The following is a 20604-nucleotide window of genomic DNA, read 5'->3' on the forward strand; positions in this document are numbered from 1 at the left end:
TGTATGGCCTATTTAAGGAAGTTAAGGTGGTTATAGACGCACAGATAATATCGTACAAAGCGAATTTTCGTACGATATTCGGTGCCTGTATGGTGGGAAGAGAGCCGTCCAATATCGGACTTGGATAACGGTCGACTCGTTGATCGGGCTGGACGGAAAATTTTGATTGGGTGCCTTTGGAGTGACTCAAACATCGGCCATTGTTAGTGCTCAATCGTCAGATACAGGTAGAATTCTATTGTTTCTTCCCGTATATCTGACGATTCAGCTCTACACGTGTGTATTGAAACAAACTATCTTTTCTGGATCTTTCCTTAACATCTGAGAATTTATAAGCCTATGATTAAGGAAGTTCCTCCCGAAATGCGTTAGGTGATACTGGTCTGTAATCCGTTGTAATAAACCACCTCTCTTTTTATCCAGAGTGCCGCCTTTTTTATGCTTTGAATGGGGTCTATGTACAGTTGGAGCGCTGGTGGCTGAGCACCCGGGATGCAAGTAGAGCTATTTTGAGGAGTGCAACATGCGGAGTGAGTTTTGGAGCGGCTTTTTTCTATTTTGACTGTTATAAAGTTAGTTGTGGCATTCTGGCAATCGTGTGAAATACAGGCACACCTGATAAGAGACTTGAATATATTTTAGATTTTAATATTATTGTCAAAAATACATTGTATAATTTTTACATAGGTGTTGTGCTACATTAGAACACCGAGGCAAACAATCACTTGCGCAGTAAATGAAACATTAAATATTAAATAAAGAAAATAAAATGTGTAAACACTAAACTAACAGGAAGAATTGATAATGCAGCACAACCAATCAAGTGGTATTAAATAGTAGAAAAAAATGGATTAGCACTTTTTATTTCCAGTCTACATTAAATACAGGGAAGTTCATTTAAGAAAATATCTGGAGCTGGTCCATTGTTGCACGAGTTACTTTCCTTCAGGCCACAGTCTCAGCTTCTCTCTGCACCTTATAATCAAGCGAGTTTTATTCTAGAGCCAAAAGATTCTCTCTTCTGCCGTTCCATCAGCATCTGGGTGAATACTGAGGGTTTGTTGGAGTTTCTATGTAAGATTTCAACTCATATGCTGCACCGCTGTCAACTTCCATTGACTTTCTGGAGAAGAGAAGTCGCACGTCACTGTGGAGGTAGATCTTACCAGACTTGGAACTCTGGAACCTAAAAGTAGAATAAAGTACGATAAATAATCTCACTTTTAGAGTACAGTGTATATTCTTAAATGAGCACTAAAATGAATTAGAACTCACAGAAATACAAGTGGTAAATGTATAATTATTTTCCTGTTGTATAATTCACCCTGCCTTTTTTAATTGCGGATTCTCAGCAGACCTCCATTATGTTGTGATTCATTATCAATACATTAATCTCCTCTTAAAGCTGTCCAGTAGCGTTATAATGAGAAGTAAGTAAATGGTATATGGCCAACAGGATAAGGAGATTCATGGCATCATCAGGGAGTTGCCAGTCAAAAGTGGATAAACAAGAAACTTGCAGGTAAAATAACAGCATGAACAGTCTTGAAAGTCTGCTCATAGCCTGGAAAGAGACTTCATAATCCAAATAGAGCAAATGAAATAACCCAACTAGGTGACTATATGCTCTATGTGTATAAACCCTAGAATTAATTCAATATTCTTTGAATTCCAATATTAGCTCTGTTTTCTGGTTAGGGACAGAGTTTTGACGTCTTAGAATAGAGAAAGCTTTGCATGGCATCTGGTTAATATGGTAACCCAAACAAATAAAATATTAGATTTTCTAAAAGGGATCTAAATGGCAGTTCATGAATGGCATAACAAACTATAAACCATAAACACAAGTGTGCATTTGTGCAGCTCTGACAACTGCTGTTATACACTGGATACACTGACACTATTCTCTTTCTGATATTATTGCTAAAAAAATAAATATAAAATATAATGTACAGCTATTAAGCGATGCATTGCTTCATAAACGAAAAAAACAGTCCATCTAGTTGGGACATTAAAAGCTTAATTCTTGTATTCCTTTAAACCCTTAATAATGGCTTTGTGTCTAATATATATGTATTCATTTACTGAATTAGAGAGACTACCTCTTTAAAGGATCATTGACGTTATTAACTTTAAATATTCTCTCTCCATTAGCCTTTACGGTCATCTAAAACTCTATGTAATATACTGCTTACATCTTACACACAGACCTTCTTCATTAACCTCACAATTCATTATAAAATTGCAATTGATGTTTCTTTATTATGAAAATAACCTACTGTTGAATAAAAGTCAGCATAAAATCCCTCTAGCCTAGCTTCTTGTGGCCTATGGCAATAACATATACATAACTTTATCGTTAAGAAACCTTACAATTCCTTAACAATAAAGTGAAATGGCCTAAGAAAATATTAGACTCTTAGGGGCAGATTTATCAAGGGTCGAATTTCAAATTCATGGGAGTTTTTTTTAAACTCCCATAAACGCCCATGAACTAGAAATTTGTCCAATCGAAAAAATAGAAATTTTCAAAACTCGGGTGAATAGGATCGGCCCGAAAACTCGATTCGAGTTTTAAAATTTGGTTTGAGTTTTAAAAACTCTTATTTTTTTTCTGAAAAAAACTTGTCAGAAAGGCTGCAAACAACTCCAAATTGATCCCAGGACGTCTCCCATTGACTACAACAGCATTTTCGGCAGCTTTTAGGTGGTGAATCGTCAAATTAGAGTTCTTAAAGGGCCAGAGTATGATAAATCTCGAAAATCAAATTTGAATTAAAATTCGATTTGAGTTTTTTTTTTTTTTTTTAACAATTCCCTAGTCGAATTTGACAGTTTTGGCCATAAGAAAACTCTAATCTGCCCATTAGAGAAAAAAAGTGTGCATGCAACTATAACCCACAACCTGTAGTAGATCTAACAATTACTGGTATATCATAAATAAAAAAGCTAAATGCATTCAGGCTAATTGCAAGGGATATGATTTTTATCAGCAAGTATCACATAATCCTATTTCTCTTATTTTGGTATATAATGACTATAGTTCACTTTATCATCACATGCTCCATCCCATTTTTATATGATGAGATCAACATACAGAGGATCTCCTCCCTGTATCGAGTGATAGATGCAGCTCCAGGGGTACTTGTGGGCTTACTGTTGCCCTAATGGAAAAAAGCCTACTATAGTACATAGACACATCCCATTTTCCTAAGAAAGACCTGTGTCTCGAAGTAATGGCAGTACACTACTAGCACAACAATTTATCTGTCCTGTAATGGAAATAATATAATATTAGATTAAATTGAACAAAACCCAATCACTCAACCTGAATTGAGATCTTTACATGTATTACAAATTAGGATGTAGTGAGAACAAATGTACCTAAACTGTAATGCCCACACCAAGAAATCTGCTGCTTAATGTGTGTTTTCCTCAAATCTTAGGGTAATCTTTCATGGGTTTTGTACAATGTTTAAGCATAAAAACAACACTAAAGAAATGCTTGGGTGGTGGGCATTGCTGCATTGCAGTGCTGAGGTCCTAGGTTTGAATCTGGGGCTTTATGGGCCCCAGTACAAACGCAAAAACTGTATTTTCCCTATATTTACAATTAAAAAAAGGAGGCAAAATACCTCAGGTGAATGAGGTAGCGTAATGTCCTGTCTTCAATCTTCAGACCGACTGCTCGCTTGGTTTCTCGCCTTACAGGAACAGAAAATGTCCTCTGCCGCAGGAATGTCTGATGATTGGCTGGCATGTCTCTCAGGTCATATTTCACTACAAACATCTTCACCACAGTTTTGTTTGGATTAAATAAGGTCTGAGAAGAAAACAATTTAAACGATTTTACTACTTCAACAAAGGAAACAGCAGAATAAAATCCCTCTAACCGAGCTTCCTGTGGCCCGTGGCAATGACATATACAGAAACATTTTAAATTGGTCTAGAGAAAATGTAACTTGTAGGGAGAACTTTCAGGACCAATGGTAAATGAGCAGAATCCAGTATATATCAGAATAATCAGAATAGAATCATATCAGAAAAAAAGTAAAATTTTCTATAAAAGCACAACTTTTAATTAAAGCTGGCTATACATTGCAGATTTAAGATAGCCATTGCCCCTTTAGAGTTGGCATCATATCCGCTCATGTAGGGCTCTCCATGACTTCCTACTCAACAGATATCTGCATGAAAATCAGGCAGGTATCAATTTGGCAACTTTGCATGTTGATGCAGTGCTCACCCAACAGTCTGTATTGGCCTTCATTGCAATCCAGTTGTTGGACAAAGTACAAAAGTACAAAGTACAGAGTACAAAATGATTGGATCAGCCTACAGTGGCCCAGCACATAGATGGCCACATCGGACAAAGATCTTCTAAATGTCAATTTCACACCACCCACGTTCTCTTGTCAGTGGTACATTCCTGTCTTTCCTGCCCACATTGTCCATTACCATCTGTATTTGGTTATGTTGTTACAAACATTGAGCACTCAATTGGGTAAAGTTACTATAATATTTTTGAAGACCGTATTTAGATTTTATAGCAGCCGCATGGTTTTCTTGCTGAACAAAACAAGGGTATTCAAATATTTTGGAGACATTTCATCAGGAAAATGATTTACAGTTTTAATTTGGACATGGGAGAACTGCAATGTAAACAATGAACACATTAATAAATAAAATATCGTTCTCTATGCAGAATAATTTATATCTACTGTATGCTGAATAGTGAAACCAAAGAGAAGTGTCAGTTTCCACTAGAACCCGCCTTCTTGTTACTGATCGCTAATCACCTCCTTATCTGTAAGCCTAATACACAGGAAGCAATTAGTAACGATGAATGAATCTAGGATTTAGCTGAATCACTACAGGATTCAAATTTAGACAGATCTAAAAAGCTTTGGGAAAAAACTGAACAGCACAATTTCAACCAAAAATTAATGATTCAGTATTTTCCTAACAATTAAGAAAAGTAATAAAAATCTGGAGTAAATTTGCATGGATTCTAACATTACAATGTTTTCTTTCCCTTGATCCCATTATCTTTAAGCTAAGGTGGAGTATAATTTTAATGTCAATTAAGAGTATAAAGTACCTTATATTATTTTCACAGGTTTTTTTTACCAGTTTGTTTACATAACTTTATTGTGTAAAACATTATGCACAAATTGACAAATCTGTAATGCAGAAAGAAGTGTACCCACCACTTGTATGGTTCCAAAAGGAGGTATGCGATAACCTCTCTTACCAAGAGACTCCAGTGCAATATTACCCTAACAACAAGAAACAGATACATATAAGGATCATTTATTGGCATACAACACATAATTATTAATACCAGGACTTTGAATTTTAACCCTTGGGGACAGCATTTTCTTTAATGGGGAGTCCCTCAGGAGACAAAGCATTATCAGGGCTGGGCTATGGGTTTACTAGGTTTTGGAGTGTCATACATGCTAAGGTTTTCTTTATTTCTACCATGCATTCTGACCAGCTCAACAGATATACCAGACTGGGGGCCATTTTAACAGATTGTCCTTCTAAACAGTCAGTTGATACACTATGTCAGCTGGTGCATGAGCAGATGGGACAGTGAAGAGGAGCCGTAGCTCTTTTTGAATTTCAACTGAAATAATAAAAATTAGGCTTGGTCTGAGCATGTGGCCAGTGTTGCAGTGTTGTGATTGGTCCATAGGCTGATTAGTTGGATATTGTGGAGGTTCACCCATTGGCTACCATTAAATCAGATGCCAGATTACTACAGTAGTTGAAGGATTTGTCTACAGTGGAGACATGCCTTATGTCTGCTTATAGAGAAAGAAGACATCAGCAGTGTTAATTCAAGAATCTGGAGTTAAAATACGTACCATATCTTTAAAATGGCTCAATGTTTTATTATTTATGTACTATAATGTATTATTTAGTTATCTGTTTTGCATGAGAGCTAATTTTATAGTTAAAGGAGAAGGAAACCCCCTGGGCGCAAAAACCCTCCCCCTCCCCTGTGTTGCTCCCCCAACCTCCTCCCCCCTGGCCTACCTGTCCCACTGGCAAATGCCCCTAACTTGTTACTTACCCCTCTGCGCAGGTCCAGTCCACGGACTTCACAGGCGCCGTCTTCTTCCACGCGATCTTCTTCCTGCTTTGACCGGCGTTTTTGGCGCATGCGCAGTAGGAGCATTTCGCCGGTACGGATCTACTGCGCATGCGCCAAAAGTCACGAAGTTTTCCGATTTCACTCCGTGACTTTTGGCGCATGCGCAGTAGATCTGTACCGGCGAAATGCTCCTACTGCGCATGCGCCAAAAACGCTGGTCAAACTAGGAAGTCACGGAGTGAAATCGGAAAACTTCGTGACTTTTGGCGCATGCGCAGTAGATCCGTACCGGCGAAATGCTCCTACTGCGCATGCACCAAAAAAGCCAGTCAAAGCAGGAAGATCGCGTGGAAGAAGATGGCGACTGTGAACTCCGTGGACTGGACCTGCGCAGAGGGGTCAGTAACAAGTTAGGGGCATTTGCCCAGCGGGACAGGTAGGCCGGGGGGAGGAGGGAGGGGAAGCAACACAGGGGAGGGGGGAGGGTTTTTGAGCCCAGGGGGTTTCCTTCTCCTTTAAAGTTAACTAAGCTACACTCAGGGTCGGACTGGGGGGCCCGAGGCCCACCGGGACTGCTGGTCCAGGGCCCCCCGCCCCCCTACTGCGCCGCACCGAGTTCGGCCGCTGGAATGCCGCCATGCGTGAGCGGCGCTTCTCGTGCACATGCGCGAATGGCGCTTCTCGTGCGCATGCGCGAGCGGCGATGCGCATCACCAAAAACTTTTTTTCTCTAAATTTTTATATGTAGAGGGGGTCTGGTTTTTTCCCGGTGTCCCGCCGGGCCAGTCCGACACTGGCTACACTGTTAATTTAGTTTATAATTGAAGTGAATTTATATTACACAGCCTGAATTTACCCAAAGAATTTATATAAAAATAATCATTACCCCATATTGAATGATGCAAAGATATAACTGGCATTACAGAACACATTTTATTGCAAAATAAATAATAATGTATTTGCATTCATAGTGCTATTTAAATAAAGAAATCCATAAATATACAAATGCATGCCATTTTCTCTGAACATAAACAGTGCTGTATTAATAACTTAATTTTTACTCTGTATATTACCAGCACATACCAGTTTATAAAGTCCACAGAGACTTCACATAATTCTGTACAGTGAGTACAAAGTTAGACAAGGGGTGATTGATACATTAAGCAGGTGCAAATGGCTGACAAGCATGCTTATGCCAACTGCTGGCTTTACTTATTAGCCTTAAGCCAATATCAGAATACCCAAATAAAGATTTTAGCTAGGTATGGGACCTGTATTCCAGAATGCTTGGGAACTGGGGTTTTCTGGATAACGGATCTTTCATAGATTAAGTCTACCAAAAAAGCATTTAAATATTTAATAAACCCAATAAGCTGGTTTTGCTTCCAATAAGGATTAATTATATCTTAGTTTGGATCAAGTACAAGGTACTGTTTTTATTACTAAAGAGAAAAGGGAAATCATTTCTTTAAATTTGGATTATCTGATTATAATGGAGTTTATGGGAGACAGCCATTCCAGAGCTTTCTGGATAACGGGTTTCAGGATAACGGATCCCATACCTGTATTTATAGTCATTTTCAGCTGATTGTGAGAGCCTTACCATGTATGGAGAGGGAGCATTGTCATCTGAAACACTATAGAAAGACACTTTAACAGGCAGGGTCGTGTGCGTAGGACAGAAGATTCCACTTGCCCCAACTTCTGCTGTAAAACCCTCAACTACACCCAGTGGCTCAAAGCGATAATTCAGGACAGATTCCTGGAAAGGACACAGAGATGAATCAATATTTATATGTTTTCTTTGAGCCAATAAAGAGACACAGTGGCACACAACTTTGTAGGACAACTTATCAGTTAACAAAGAGCGTTCCCCTGCATTGCAGCCTCTGTATATCCAAAAACAAACACTTGCAAGGACACACAGGCTGCACTGTATATATTTCTAAATATAAGTAAATATAGGTCATGTAAAAAAAGGTGAAACACAGACATGAATAAATGTGCTCGGAGCAGCTTCGGTTAACCTCTTAAGCTCCTATGGCTTATGGTGGAGTCTTATGAGCAGTATAACTGAACTACAGTGACAGCCAATGACTTTGATTTCTTACATAGAACAAAAAAGAAACAATGCCCATAAAAAACAGTATATTTAATATATTATTTACAAATTATCTTTCTTCCAATTACATATAACATTGAGAACTTTATCAATGAATAAATACCTCAAAGTTCCCCAGTAGGCTGAGGCACGGGGCAGGTGGTGCACTGGAACTGAGCTTTTGTTTGTTTCTGGCCTCTGTCTCTTCATCCGTGAATCTACATGCATGTTGTCTGTTAATGGTAAAGCATACAGGTTTATTATGTACTCTCAGTCTATAAGGATAGACAGCCTCCTGCAATGGCACAACAGTTTGATTCAAAAGATCTGTAATTCATAGTATACTAGGCAATTAAAACCTCACTTCTAAAAATTAATATTAACAATTTCTCATCATTCACAAAATGATCCAAAGATCAGTTAAAAAGGTATATACTTATGCAAAAAATAAATTTTTCGCTAAACAACTGTACACTTTTGATGAGGTTGATACGGTAAATCACATACTAGAAGCTTCTGTTGGTAGATATGTAGAATGTATTCGTGTTCATTATTATTACTCTTATTAATGTCTTTTTAAAGCGCCAACATTTTCCCAGCGTTATAAAATAAATGGGTTTATACAAAGAACATACAGAATTACATATATAATAACGAATAACCGATACAAAAGGCGACGAGGGCCTTGCCCAAAAGATGTTCATGAACTAGTTCTAACTTCAATATGTCAGAAGGTGAGACTATAACCTAGTTTTATATAGAATTTCTAAAAAATGAGTGGTGAGCACAACTTTCCCTTGTTTGTTATAGTTTATACAGGAGCAGTGGCCAGTAGCATGTTGTAGCTCCCACCCTTTCCAGCTATAGTCAGGTGACCGACTGGTGTCTAATAAAAGGGCAGCCAAGTTTGGGAGTTTTACTTTGAAATCTGCAAGTAAGTTGCAGGTAAAACTTATTTTAAGTAAGACAATTTTTTGACGCCGCAAATGAATTCGCCCATCACTATTGGTGCACAGGAAATATGAAAAACAATTGTATCTACCAGTGATTCCGTACCAATAAGGGTGTGGTTGGATGGCATGCCGCTCCCCTTAAATTCTTCCGCCCTAGGCCTGGGTCTTTGTGGCCTTTCCACAAATCCTGGCCTGCCTGTTCTTCTGTGAAAATGATTTTTTTTTTCACAGAACAACACAGTTAAATCATTTGACAAACATCTGACAAAGAAATAAATACCTCTTTGTGGATAAACCTTTAAGTTTCAGTAATGAAGTGTCCAGATCAAAATACCCTGACTGTATTTTTCTTTGTGGAACCTAGGCAAAATAACAAGATGCTCACATCTGGTAAAATTCTTGTACGAGTGAACATCTAGAATACATTGTGAATAAGGATGTGGTTGTTACAGAAACAAAATGTTAAAAAGTAAAATACACCCAGTTTATTATAGAAATGGGTAGAAACATATGGAGTTTTGAAAGAGCACAACCATAGAAATGTGTGGTGAAGTATTCTTTATGTATTATGCTGTAGCAAGGACACCCACATACAATAGATGAGAAAATCTGCAGTGCAACTATTTCAAGGGACAGCTTGCCAACCCACGTTCAGTTCTGTCAGCTAAAGTAGAATATTTTTGCTAGCTGATGCAATGTGGCTGCTGACTCATCCCTACCATGCAGCAACTACTTGCATTTTTTAAAGGTTTTTGGGTGCCTTCAAGAAAGCTTGGACTGTAGTGGATGACTTGAGCCCAAATATATCACAGTGCAACTCTAGACATAGCCACAGCCAGTCATATAGAGCTAACATATTACATATTGGGCTAACATATTACATAATGGACTGCCAGCCTTTTTCCATGGGGGAGAGGTGGCAGAGATAACTTTATAAACTGATGAACTATCTGTTTTTATTTAGCTTTAGGGAAAAAATATGTACAGTATGTCAAAGCAACTATTTTTATCCAACTTACAGGACTTGAGAGTAGAGGTAATCCAGTGCGGGGGTGAAAGGCCTTGGTTGAGATCCCATCTAGAGACCGAAAAGTCTGCTTTTTCCATGTATTAGAGTGTCGTAGTTGTATTTGTTTCTGCAAAAGGCCAGAAAACAAGATGTTGTTATCTAATAAGTATTAACTATTAGTCTGTTTCTATAAAATGTCACAAAATTTTATTTAAAGAAGCAGTAACACCGCAACAATTAAAAGCGTTTCATATGCATTTAAATATAATAGAATACCATAGAACCGGCCATACACGGCCACATTTCATGTTCTGGCCGTTCATTGGTTTTTACAGCCTGTATGATCACAGCTGTGACTCTGATTCACTTCCTCATCTGCTGATGCAAAATGCACGCACCGACCAGGTCAATGCAGCAGATGAGAACTGGATCTAGACAGGTCAACTACAATCCACGAGGATGGTCTACATATAGAGACCTCCATACATGCCCAGATAGCTAGACAGTATGAAATCTGAGCAAGACTTGCAAGGTTTAAGCAACATTAACACATTCCTATGCAAATCCATAGAGGTGTCTCAGTATTACTACTGACAGTAGAGGAACACTCAAAAACTGTCAAATTCGACTAGAGAGTTATTCAAATTCAATTTGGGTTTTTTAAAAAAAAAATATAATTTGATTTTCGAGATTTATTATACACTGCCCCTTTAAGAACTTGAATTCAACTATTCGCCACCTAAAACCTGCTGAATTGCTGTTTAAGTCGATTGGAGACGCCCAGGGATCAATTTAGAGTGGTTTGCAGCCTTCCTGACATTCAAGTTTTTCAAAAACTCAAATCAAGTTTTTAAAATTCAATTCAAATTCGAGTTTTCGGGTTGATCATATTCACCCGAGTTTAAAAAATTAGATTTTTATAATAATTTTCGATTGGTCGAGTTCATGGAAGTTTAAAAAACTCACATGAATTCAAAATTCAACCCTTGATAAATGTTCATCTCAGTGCTTCTCTGGGTATCACTGCCATGGCAGTTTTGAGCCTGAAAATGCTCACTTGGGAACTTACGCGCTATAAAAAAAACAAAAAAACCCTGTCACTGCCAGCAACATGCATTTTTCACTTATGCCAAAATCGGTGACACAGAGGGATATTTTGAATACATATGTTTAGCAATAAAAGATTAAAAAAAGATATTTGCATTAATATTAAGGCAAAGTTTTTAAAATTGCTGCCCCGGGAAGGGCAAAGCTTATGGATGGGAACAGTCCTGTTCAAATTCCAGTAGGGGCGAGATTAAGGGTGAATGCTTTTGGAGGTCTTTCATCTACCGAGTATTAAAGTAGGATGACCATGAAGAACTTTTTTAAATTGCACCAAGTTAAACTGAAATTATCTGGTACAAGATTTCCCTTCTTACACCTACAAGCCCATGAACTGATCCTACTGAACTGATACTTGATATTTTCATATGTATGGAACTCTAGTTGTTGTTAGCCTGTAAATTACAACCTGTAGGAAACTCTGAATGTTTATAAGTATTTTATTTGTGGGATAGAATTGTATTCAACTAGACTCATTTCACAGCTGTAGCATAATATATGAAATAATGTACCCCCACTGCAAAATATAAGATTATTAGTAGTCAAGGAGAAGTTCTATGAACATATAAAAGTACAACTCCGCAAGCCTTTTGCCTTATGCTTTTATAATGGTCATACCATTTCTTGTTGACTTCTAATATCAAATATTTCAATAGGGAGGTACCCCTAAATGATTTACAGGAAGCGATACCATTGTTACATATGAATAAATTTGCATAAGATAAATTGTAACCTTCTGAATGTTGTAGATCATTCTGTGCAGTACTATGTAGAGGAAATTGTGTGAATACTAGCAATGCAAACAAAATTTAGAAATTCAAAGAATACAAATGTCACAACCCTCTATTTGTCCAATAACTCAAAATCTGTGCATCAAACACACATTTGCAAACTAAATCTCCCTGCTTCCCTCCTTTCCTTCCCCTACCAGCCTGTGAGGATATAGCAGAGCATCTGTGAGCTGCAGCAGCTGCATCACAAAGGGTTGCCAAACTTTGATCTTGGAAATCAAAGATTCTCCATCAAATTCTGTACATCAGAGCCAGAAAGCAATAATGAACACCATACATATCACAGGAAAACCAGGAGCTAAGTCGAACCTTATTTAACATTCCCAGTGTAAATACATACTTGTTCTGTGTTCTTCAGCCTTTCACATTTTCGTACACAGTTCCCATTACACTTCCTCTGCCCTTGTTTGCAGCAGTCGCAATTTGTTGGGTCCTCATTTTCATCATGTGCAATTTTCAGTTTATCCTGGGGTTCTTTGGATTGGATATTATCTCTATCTTTAATACAATTTTCAATGCTAAGGAGCTGACTGCTGTGGTCAGATTTTCTGGTCTCTCTGCATTTAGTCTCTTGTGCTTGCTCATTCCCATAGCCTACTTTTGTTGAGCAAATTTTGGAGTTATCTTTCTGTTGTTTATGAGATTCAGTGCAACTCTTATCCTCTGGAACACGTTGTGTGTTGGTGTGAAATCTGTAATTTGTATTGCTGGAGTTCGATATTTGATTACCAGTCCTGGCAGATATTTCGTCCTTTTCACTCTGTTTAATGTCCCTTTTTTCTGGTACTTTATGTATATTTTCATTACTAGACAATGGAACTGCTGACTGGCCAGAAGATTGAAATGTGTTGCAGACATGTTCATTGGATTCAAAAAGGATAAGTTTCCGTCTGGCTTGTGGCTTTGGTGAGGTATGAAATTCAGGAATGGGCCGTGAGGAATTTATGGGGGTATCAGGTGCTTTTTTAGGGTTACTTTTTGGGATATCTGTGGTTAGAGACAAATCTAAAGTAGATGTACATATGGGGAGGATATCTTTGTTTTTCTTTTGTGATTGTTCATCTTCAGATGAGTTCTTGAAAATCTTGGCATTAATGGAGCTCAATTCATGTACTATAGAATGGCTGTTTATTTGTGAGGATGCTTGATCACACTGTAACAGATGCTGTGCAATCCTTGCTATGACCTCCTGACGTTCTTGAATTAAAGATCCTATCAAGGGATTGGTCTCCACTGTTTGGCTATCTTGGGGGCTGCATGGCACACCAACCAAAGAAAATGATTTAAAATTTCTAACAGATGGTTCTTGTGGTGCTGCCTTACAGTTACCAGACATGTTGAAACACTGAACTTTTGATGGTGTTGTTCCTACATTGTATCTGTTATCAACAGTAGAAAGCAGCTTGGAGTTCCGAACAGGCAGAGTAAAATCCATGCTTACATTTGTCCTTGCATGCATTAAGCCTTCGGGTCCAGCACTCCATGCCTGCTTGGTGAATGCATGCTGAGAAACAGGAGCACTATACAGACCATTATCCTGGGAATTGCGTGGCAGGGTAACACAGTGCTCACGTGGTACGATTTTCTTTTCATAAAAGCCAAGATTGCTGTGAATGCTGCAGTTCAAATCTGGATAACTGGATTGTCTTGGTAAAGACTGCACGCTAACTTTCAAGGCCACATTGTGCGATACGTTGGGTACAGGGAACACATGTTCAGTTGGAGAATGGGAAAAATTCAATTTGAGCTCTCCATCAGCTGCACTCACACTGTAAAAAGAGATTTGACAGGCAATGTAAAAATACATTTTAACAAAGATTATTCCTTACTCTAGAGGGTTTTCTAAGATGGAATTGGTGCACTGCAGGAAATGTGTTAAAATATTAGGGCTCATTTACTGACCCAGTACCAGAGCAGAAACAGATTTTGCACAGGTGAAAATTAGGCACTATAATACTCCTCTCCCAATCTTTGTCTTTAATCCAACCCAACTTCTCCCCACAAAAATAAAATCTTCACCAGTGAAATAGTAATGCTAGCTTAAAAAAAAAAAAGAAGAAGATCCAGTTAAAGTCTGCAGCTATGGTCATACATTTATAAAAAATGGCACAATTTTAGCAACTTTAAGCACTTTTTATTTTTTGGAGGTTTTTTTTTTTTCAATTATTATCCTTCCTCTTCTGCCTCTTTTCAGTTTGCTTTTTAAAATGCTATCTGGTTGTTACCAAAAAACCGAATCAATGTGAATACAATTGCATCGTTATTGTTACTTTTTATTACTTCTTTCCATTTAGGCCCTCTCCTAATTTTCCAGTCTGTAATTGAAGGCACAGCTGTTGAACAATAGGCTAAATAATTCAAAAAACACAAAAAAAATAGAAAATGAAGATCAATTTCACATTGTCTGAGAATATCATGGTCAATATTACGCTAAAATGGATTTAAATGTTACTATGTTGTATTATAACACCAGAATTCTGATGTTCCCCTGATAGGAACATAGCAACTAAAATGCTGGTGGGTTATGAGACTTTCAGAAGCCTGAAAAGGTAATGGATAGATGAATCAGTGGTATGGTATGATGTCATTGTAAACCAAACAATGTTGAGCGACACAAAACACTAATAAAAGCAATTTTTACGAATTGGAATCAAAACTTGACAAACACTTGTTTCTCATATGCATTCACGTACAACACATATGCTTAGAACAGAGTTATCAGCTTACCGATAGAGAATGTTGCGTGGCACAGCTCCATGGGACACACTAAGCCAGGCGCTCAGCTGAGAGAAGAAAACAAAGGAACGGATGGCCAACAGTAAAGTCTTTTCTTCTATGAACCGATCTCCGCTTCTAAAAAGTGTAAAAGTAAGAAATAAATCAAACTGTAAGACAGCAAAACACACAGCAGACAGACTTTTAACCTAGCCTATAACCTAATTTTGTTTGCAGTGCACTTCCGGGTTTCTTGCTTAATGTACTTTGATAAAAAAAAAAAACTAGAATCTTGCAGGGCAGATGAAGCCATCCAATGTGCACTTAAGCAACTATATTGGGGAAAAAAACATTTTTCATTTTATGTGGGAATGATACTTGAGTATCCATATGTAATAAGGTGAAACTAGTAGTAACAGAAAATTAACTAATCTTTCCAGCTTCAACTCACAGCACCAGTGTGAGAAGACCAGATGTGCTACCAACTAGAGGTCCTGCCTGCTGAATCACTTTAAAGTGTATATATATATAGCTATTTTAAAAAAAGTCACCCTTGTCATGTAGGCAGTGATTAATAATATAGGTTACTTTATTTTAATTTGGACTAAAAAGGAATGTTACCTTTTAAAAGTATATCTAGAGCTTTGCATAGATCATCCCTGTCTGATGTGTAAAATGCGATACAGGATTGTATGAGTTAATGCAAATCTGCTCACTAACTGACATTTTAAAACTACGTTGCTATTAAACCCAACAAAAACTTTTAGTATGATGTAGACCAAAGGCGCCCATATGTTTATTTATATTGTTTGACTACATTTAGCCAAGTAACAACATCAGGGTCTGCCACCTAAAATGTTGCAGTGCCACAAATAAAGTTCACTGTGATCATATGACATATATTATCCAAAACAAGCTGCTGTTTAGCCATGGGGGCATGGGGGCAGCCATTTGAGAAAAGGATACACAGTAGATACCAGATAAGCTCTGTAGTATACAATGGAATTCTTAAGAACTTATCTGTTATCTGCTGTGTATCCCTTGCCTTTTCTCCTTGTTTAGCTTTGAATGGCTGCCCATGTGGCTTCACAGCAGCTTGTTTACATAAACTATAGTATACCAGTTATAGTGCAGCACAACAGCACATTATAATATCATTACTTCAAAACACTTTCATTTCTTGGTGTTACTGTTCAGAAAACTCTGAAATACAACAATGTAATTCCCTATTGTATCTTATTTAAACAAGCAAGTTTTAGTTTGTTTTTTTTTTTGTTTTTTTTTTTTTTACAAATTTGCTTTTTCTCTTTAATAATTAAAGTGCCTTGGGCATGATGATAATTAACCCTTTAAGTGCCAGCAGAATTTCACATTTTGGTTACGCGAAATGCCAGCCGTTTTTGAAACATTTTGTGCTCTCTCACTTTAGGGGCATTTTCTGAGGGGAAACCTATAGTTTACCTAGGAAAACTATACATTGTTTTTTTCGGTAGAAACTGAGCTTTCTAAATCTGCCGGAGTTTTCATGTATTTCCACCTGTGCAAAAAAATTTATAGTGCTAAATACCAAAAAAAAATGAAAAATTACCATTTTTCATCGTATATCAATTTATACCAGAAAAATATTTCATTTTAGGGATGAAAATCCAACTGATTTGGAAAGCCTTATGTCTCTCGAACGTGCCAATACCAGATATGTATAGTTTTAGGGAGATTTAGGATTTCTGTACAGCAAAAACTCCCGGCAGTATATTACCGAATTTTGAAAGCACTAAGGCAGAAAACGGCATGCTTTAGATTCCAAGGCAAAAAATCCTGAAACCGTAGGTTTACCCCAGAAAACCATACATTTTTGAAAAGTACACATTCTGCCGATTACAAAATGGGTAACTATGTCTCTCTACTCCCAACTACCAAACATAAAAGCTTGTCTGAAAATAGCGGTTTTTCAAAAAAAAATTCAAAATTCTGAAAAATCATTTCAAAGGTTTTATTTTGCTGCTCCGCATATCCCAAACTATATTAGGTACCAAGAAAAAGCACCTGAAATATGATTGCCAGGGGTCCACTGAACAGTTTGATACCCATTATGCATAGGTTTACCAAAGTATCTGGCATTTAGAGACACCAATATGAAGTTAGCACATCCAAATTGATCAGGACTTTACTTCAGCTACTGAGAAATCAACACATTGACTGCATTTTTTGTGGGGTAAAAACACAGAAATATATGTTTACCCCCCAAACCCATATATTTTTGGAAAGTACACATTCTACTGAATCTAAAATGGGTACCCATGCCTTTCTGCTCCAAACTACTGAGTCGCAAGGCTTTCCCAAAATTGTCGGTTTTGGTGAAATATCTGAAAATTGCCTCAAACCTTCAACTTCCCAGCACCATATCGCCCATGTATCATTACGTACTAAGAAAAAGCACCCTAAATATGATTGCCAGGGTTCCTCTGAACATTTTGGTGGTCATTGTTCATAAGTTTACCAAAGTATCTGGCATTTAGAGGCCCCAAAATGAAGTTAGCGCATACAAACAGTCCCGTGGGTAACTTCAGCTAATGAAAGATCAACACATTGACTGCATTTTTGTGGGGTAAAAACACAGAAATATATGTTTACCCCCAAAACCCATATATTTTTGGAAAGTACACATTCTACCGAATCTAAAATGGGTACCCATGCCTTTCTGCTCCAAACTACTGAGTCGCAAGGCTTTCCCAAAATTGTCGGTTTTGGTGAAATATCTGAAAATTGCCTCAAAGCTTCAACTTCCCAGCACCATATCACCCATGTATCGTTACGCACCAAGAAAAAGCACCCTAAATATGATTGCCAGGGTTCCTCCAAACAATTTGGTGGCCATTGTTCATAGGTTTACCAAAGTATCTGGCATTTAGAGGCCTCAAAATGAAGTTAGCGTATACAAATAGTCCTGTGGGTAACTTCATCTAATGAAAAATCAACACATTGACTGCATTTTTGTGGGGTAAAAACACAGAAATATATGTTTACCCCCCAAACCCATATATTTTTGGAAAGTACACATTCTACTGAATCTAAAATGGGTACCCATGCCTTTCTGCTCCAAACTACTGAGTCGCAAGGCTTTCCCAAAGTTGTCGGTTTTGGTGAAATATCTGAAAATTGCCTCAAAGCTTCAACTTCCCAGCACCATATCACCCATGTGTCATTACGTACTAAGAAAAAGCACCCTAAATATGATTGCCAGGGTTCCTCTGAACATTTTGGTGGTCATTGTTCATAAGTTTACCAAAGTATCTGGCATTTAGAGGCCCCAAAATGAAGTTAGCGCATACAAACAGTCCCGTGGGTAACTTCAGCTAATGAAAGATCAACACATTGACTGCATTTTTGTGGGGTAAAAACACAGAAATATATGTTTACCCCCCAAAACCCATATATTTTTGGAAAGTACACATTCTACCGAATCTAAAATGGGTACCCATGCCTTTCTGCTCCAAACTACTGAGTCGCAAGGCTTTCCCAAAGTTGTCGGTTTTGGTGAAATATCTGAAAATTGCCTCAAAGCTTCAACTTCCCAGCACCATATCACCCATGTGTCATTACGTACTAAGAAAAAGCACCCTAAATATGATTGCCAGGGTTCCTCTGAACATTTTGGTGGCCATTGTTCATAAGTTTACCAAAGTATCTGGCATTTAGAGGCCCCAAAATGAAGTTAGCGCATACAAACAGTCCCGTGGGTAACTTCAGCTAATGAAAAATCAACACATTGACTGCATTTTTGTGGGGTAAAAACACAGAAATATATGTTTACCCCCCAAACCCATACATTTTTGGAAAGTACACATTCTACAGAATCTAAAATGGGTACCCATGCCTTTCTGCTCCAAACTACTGAGTCGCAAGGCTTTCCCACATTTGTCGGTTTTGGTGAAATATATGAAAATTGCCTCAAAGCTTCAACTTCCCAGCACCATATCACCCATGTATCGTTATGCACCAAGAAAAAGCACCCTAAATATGATTGCCAGGGTTCCTCCGAACAGTTTGGTGGCCATTGTTCATAGGTTTACCAAAGTATCTGGCATTTAGAGGCCCCAAAATGAAGTTAGCGCATACAAATAGTCCTGTGGGTAACTTCAGCTAATGAAAGATCAACACATTGACTGCATTTTTGTGGGGTAAAAACACAGAAATATATGTTTACCCCCCAAACCCATACATTTTTGGAAAGTACACATTCTACAGAATCTAAAATGGGTACCCATGCCTTATTGCTCCAAACTACCGAGTCGCAAGGCTTTCCCAAAGTTGCCGGTTTTGGTGAAATATCTGAAAATTGCCTCAAAGCTTCAACTTCCCAGCACCATATCACCCATGTGTCATTACGTACTAAGAAAAAGCACCCTAAATATGATTGCCAGGGTTCCTCTGAACATTTTGGTGGCCATTGTTCATAAGTTTACCAAAGTATCTGGCATTTAGAGGCCCCAAAATGAAGTTAGCGCATACAAACAGTCCCGTGGGTAACTTCAGCTAATGAAAAATCAACACATTGACTGCATTTTTGCGGGGTAAAAACACAGAAATATATGTTTACCCCCCAAACCCATATATTTTTGGAAAGTACACATTCTACGGAATCTAAAATGGGTACCCATGCCTTTCTGCTCCAAACTACTGAGTCGCAAGGCTTTGCCAAATTTGGCGGTTTTGGTGAAATATCTGGAAATTGCCTCAAAGCTTCAACTTTCCAGCATCGTATTGTCCATGTATCATTACCAGCATAAAGCATCCTAAATATAAACATAGGGGTCTACTAAACAGTTTGATGCCCAATATGCATAGATATACCAAACTATGTGGCGCACAGAGACCCCCAAATGACAATATGTATAGACATTTTCACGGCTGACGCGCTGGCTGCTGCAATATAACCACTCGGTGTGTGTATTATGCGACATTAGACCACCTAACAGTACAGAGACCCCAGAAAACCATATATTTTCAGAAAGTACAGATTCTGACGAATCCAATATGGGTAAATAAGTGTTTCTACTGCAAACTGCCAAACTGAAAAGCAATGCTGAACATAACGGTTTTTATCAAATTTCTGAAAATCGTCACAAAGCTTGAATTTTACCCCATTATATGCCCCACATTTCGTAACTTATCAGCATAAAACATCCTAAATATGAACGCCAGGGGTCTACTAAACACTTTGATGCCCAATATGCATAGATATACCAAACTATGTGGCGCACAGAGACCACCAAATGACAATAGTGTATATACATTTTCACGGCTGACGCGCGCTGGCTGCTGCAATATGAGCACCTGGTGTGTGTAATATGCGACATTAGACCCCCCTAACAGTACAGAGACCCCAGAAAACCATATATTTTCAGAAAGTACACATTCTGACGAATCCAATATGGGTAAATATGTGTTCCTACTGCAAACTGCCAAACTGCAAAGCAATGCTGAACGTAACGGTTTTTATCAAATTTCTGAAAATCGTCACAAAGCTTGAATTTTACCCCATTATATGCCCCACATTTCGTAACTTATCAGCATAAAACATCCCAAATATGAACGCCAGGGGTCTACTGAACACTTTGATGCCCAGTATGCATAGATATACCAAACTATGTGGCGCACAGAGACCCCCAAATGACAATAGTGTATATACATTTTCACGGCTGACGCACTGGCAGCTGCAATATAAGCACCTGGTGTGTGTATTATGCGACATTAGACCCCCCTAACAGTACAGAGACCCCAGAAAACCATATATTTTCAGAAAGTACACATTCTGACGAATCCAATAT

General features: G+C 38.0%; 1 protein-coding gene across 4 annotated transcripts in view; it reads right to left on the reverse strand.

The window, feature by feature from the left end:
- Positions 1 to 632: 632 nt before the first annotated feature.
- Positions 633 to 20604, reverse strand: part of fam214a.S (family with sequence similarity 214 member A S homeolog) — a 40150-nt gene continuing 20178 nt past the window's right edge. For all 4 annotated transcript variants that reach the window (XM_018255442.2, XM_018255445.2, XM_018255447.2 and 1 more), the window contains 9 exons: positions 14789 to 14914; positions 12402 to 13830; positions 10177 to 10293; positions 9438 to 9517; positions 8329 to 8437; positions 7707 to 7865; positions 5211 to 5279; positions 3636 to 3823; positions 633 to 1186 (listed from right to left, as the gene is read on the reverse strand). In XM_018255442.2, coding sequence (XP_018110931.1) covers positions 1033 to 1186; positions 3636 to 3823; positions 5211 to 5279; positions 7707 to 7865; positions 8329 to 8437; positions 9438 to 9517; positions 10177 to 10293; positions 12402 to 13830; positions 14789 to 14914 — 2431 coding nt within the window. In that variant the 3' untranslated portion in view covers positions 633 to 1032. The remainder of the gene's footprint in view (positions 1187 to 3635; positions 3824 to 5210; positions 5280 to 7706; positions 7866 to 8328; positions 8438 to 9437; positions 9518 to 10176; positions 10294 to 12401; positions 13831 to 14788; positions 14915 to 20604) is intronic.

This window comes from Xenopus laevis, chromosome 3S (assembly GCF_017654675.1).
Source record: "Xenopus laevis strain J_2021 chromosome 3S, Xenopus_laevis_v10.1, whole genome shotgun sequence".
Lineage (NCBI taxonomy): Eukaryota > Metazoa > Chordata > Amphibia > Anura > Pipidae > Xenopus > Xenopus laevis.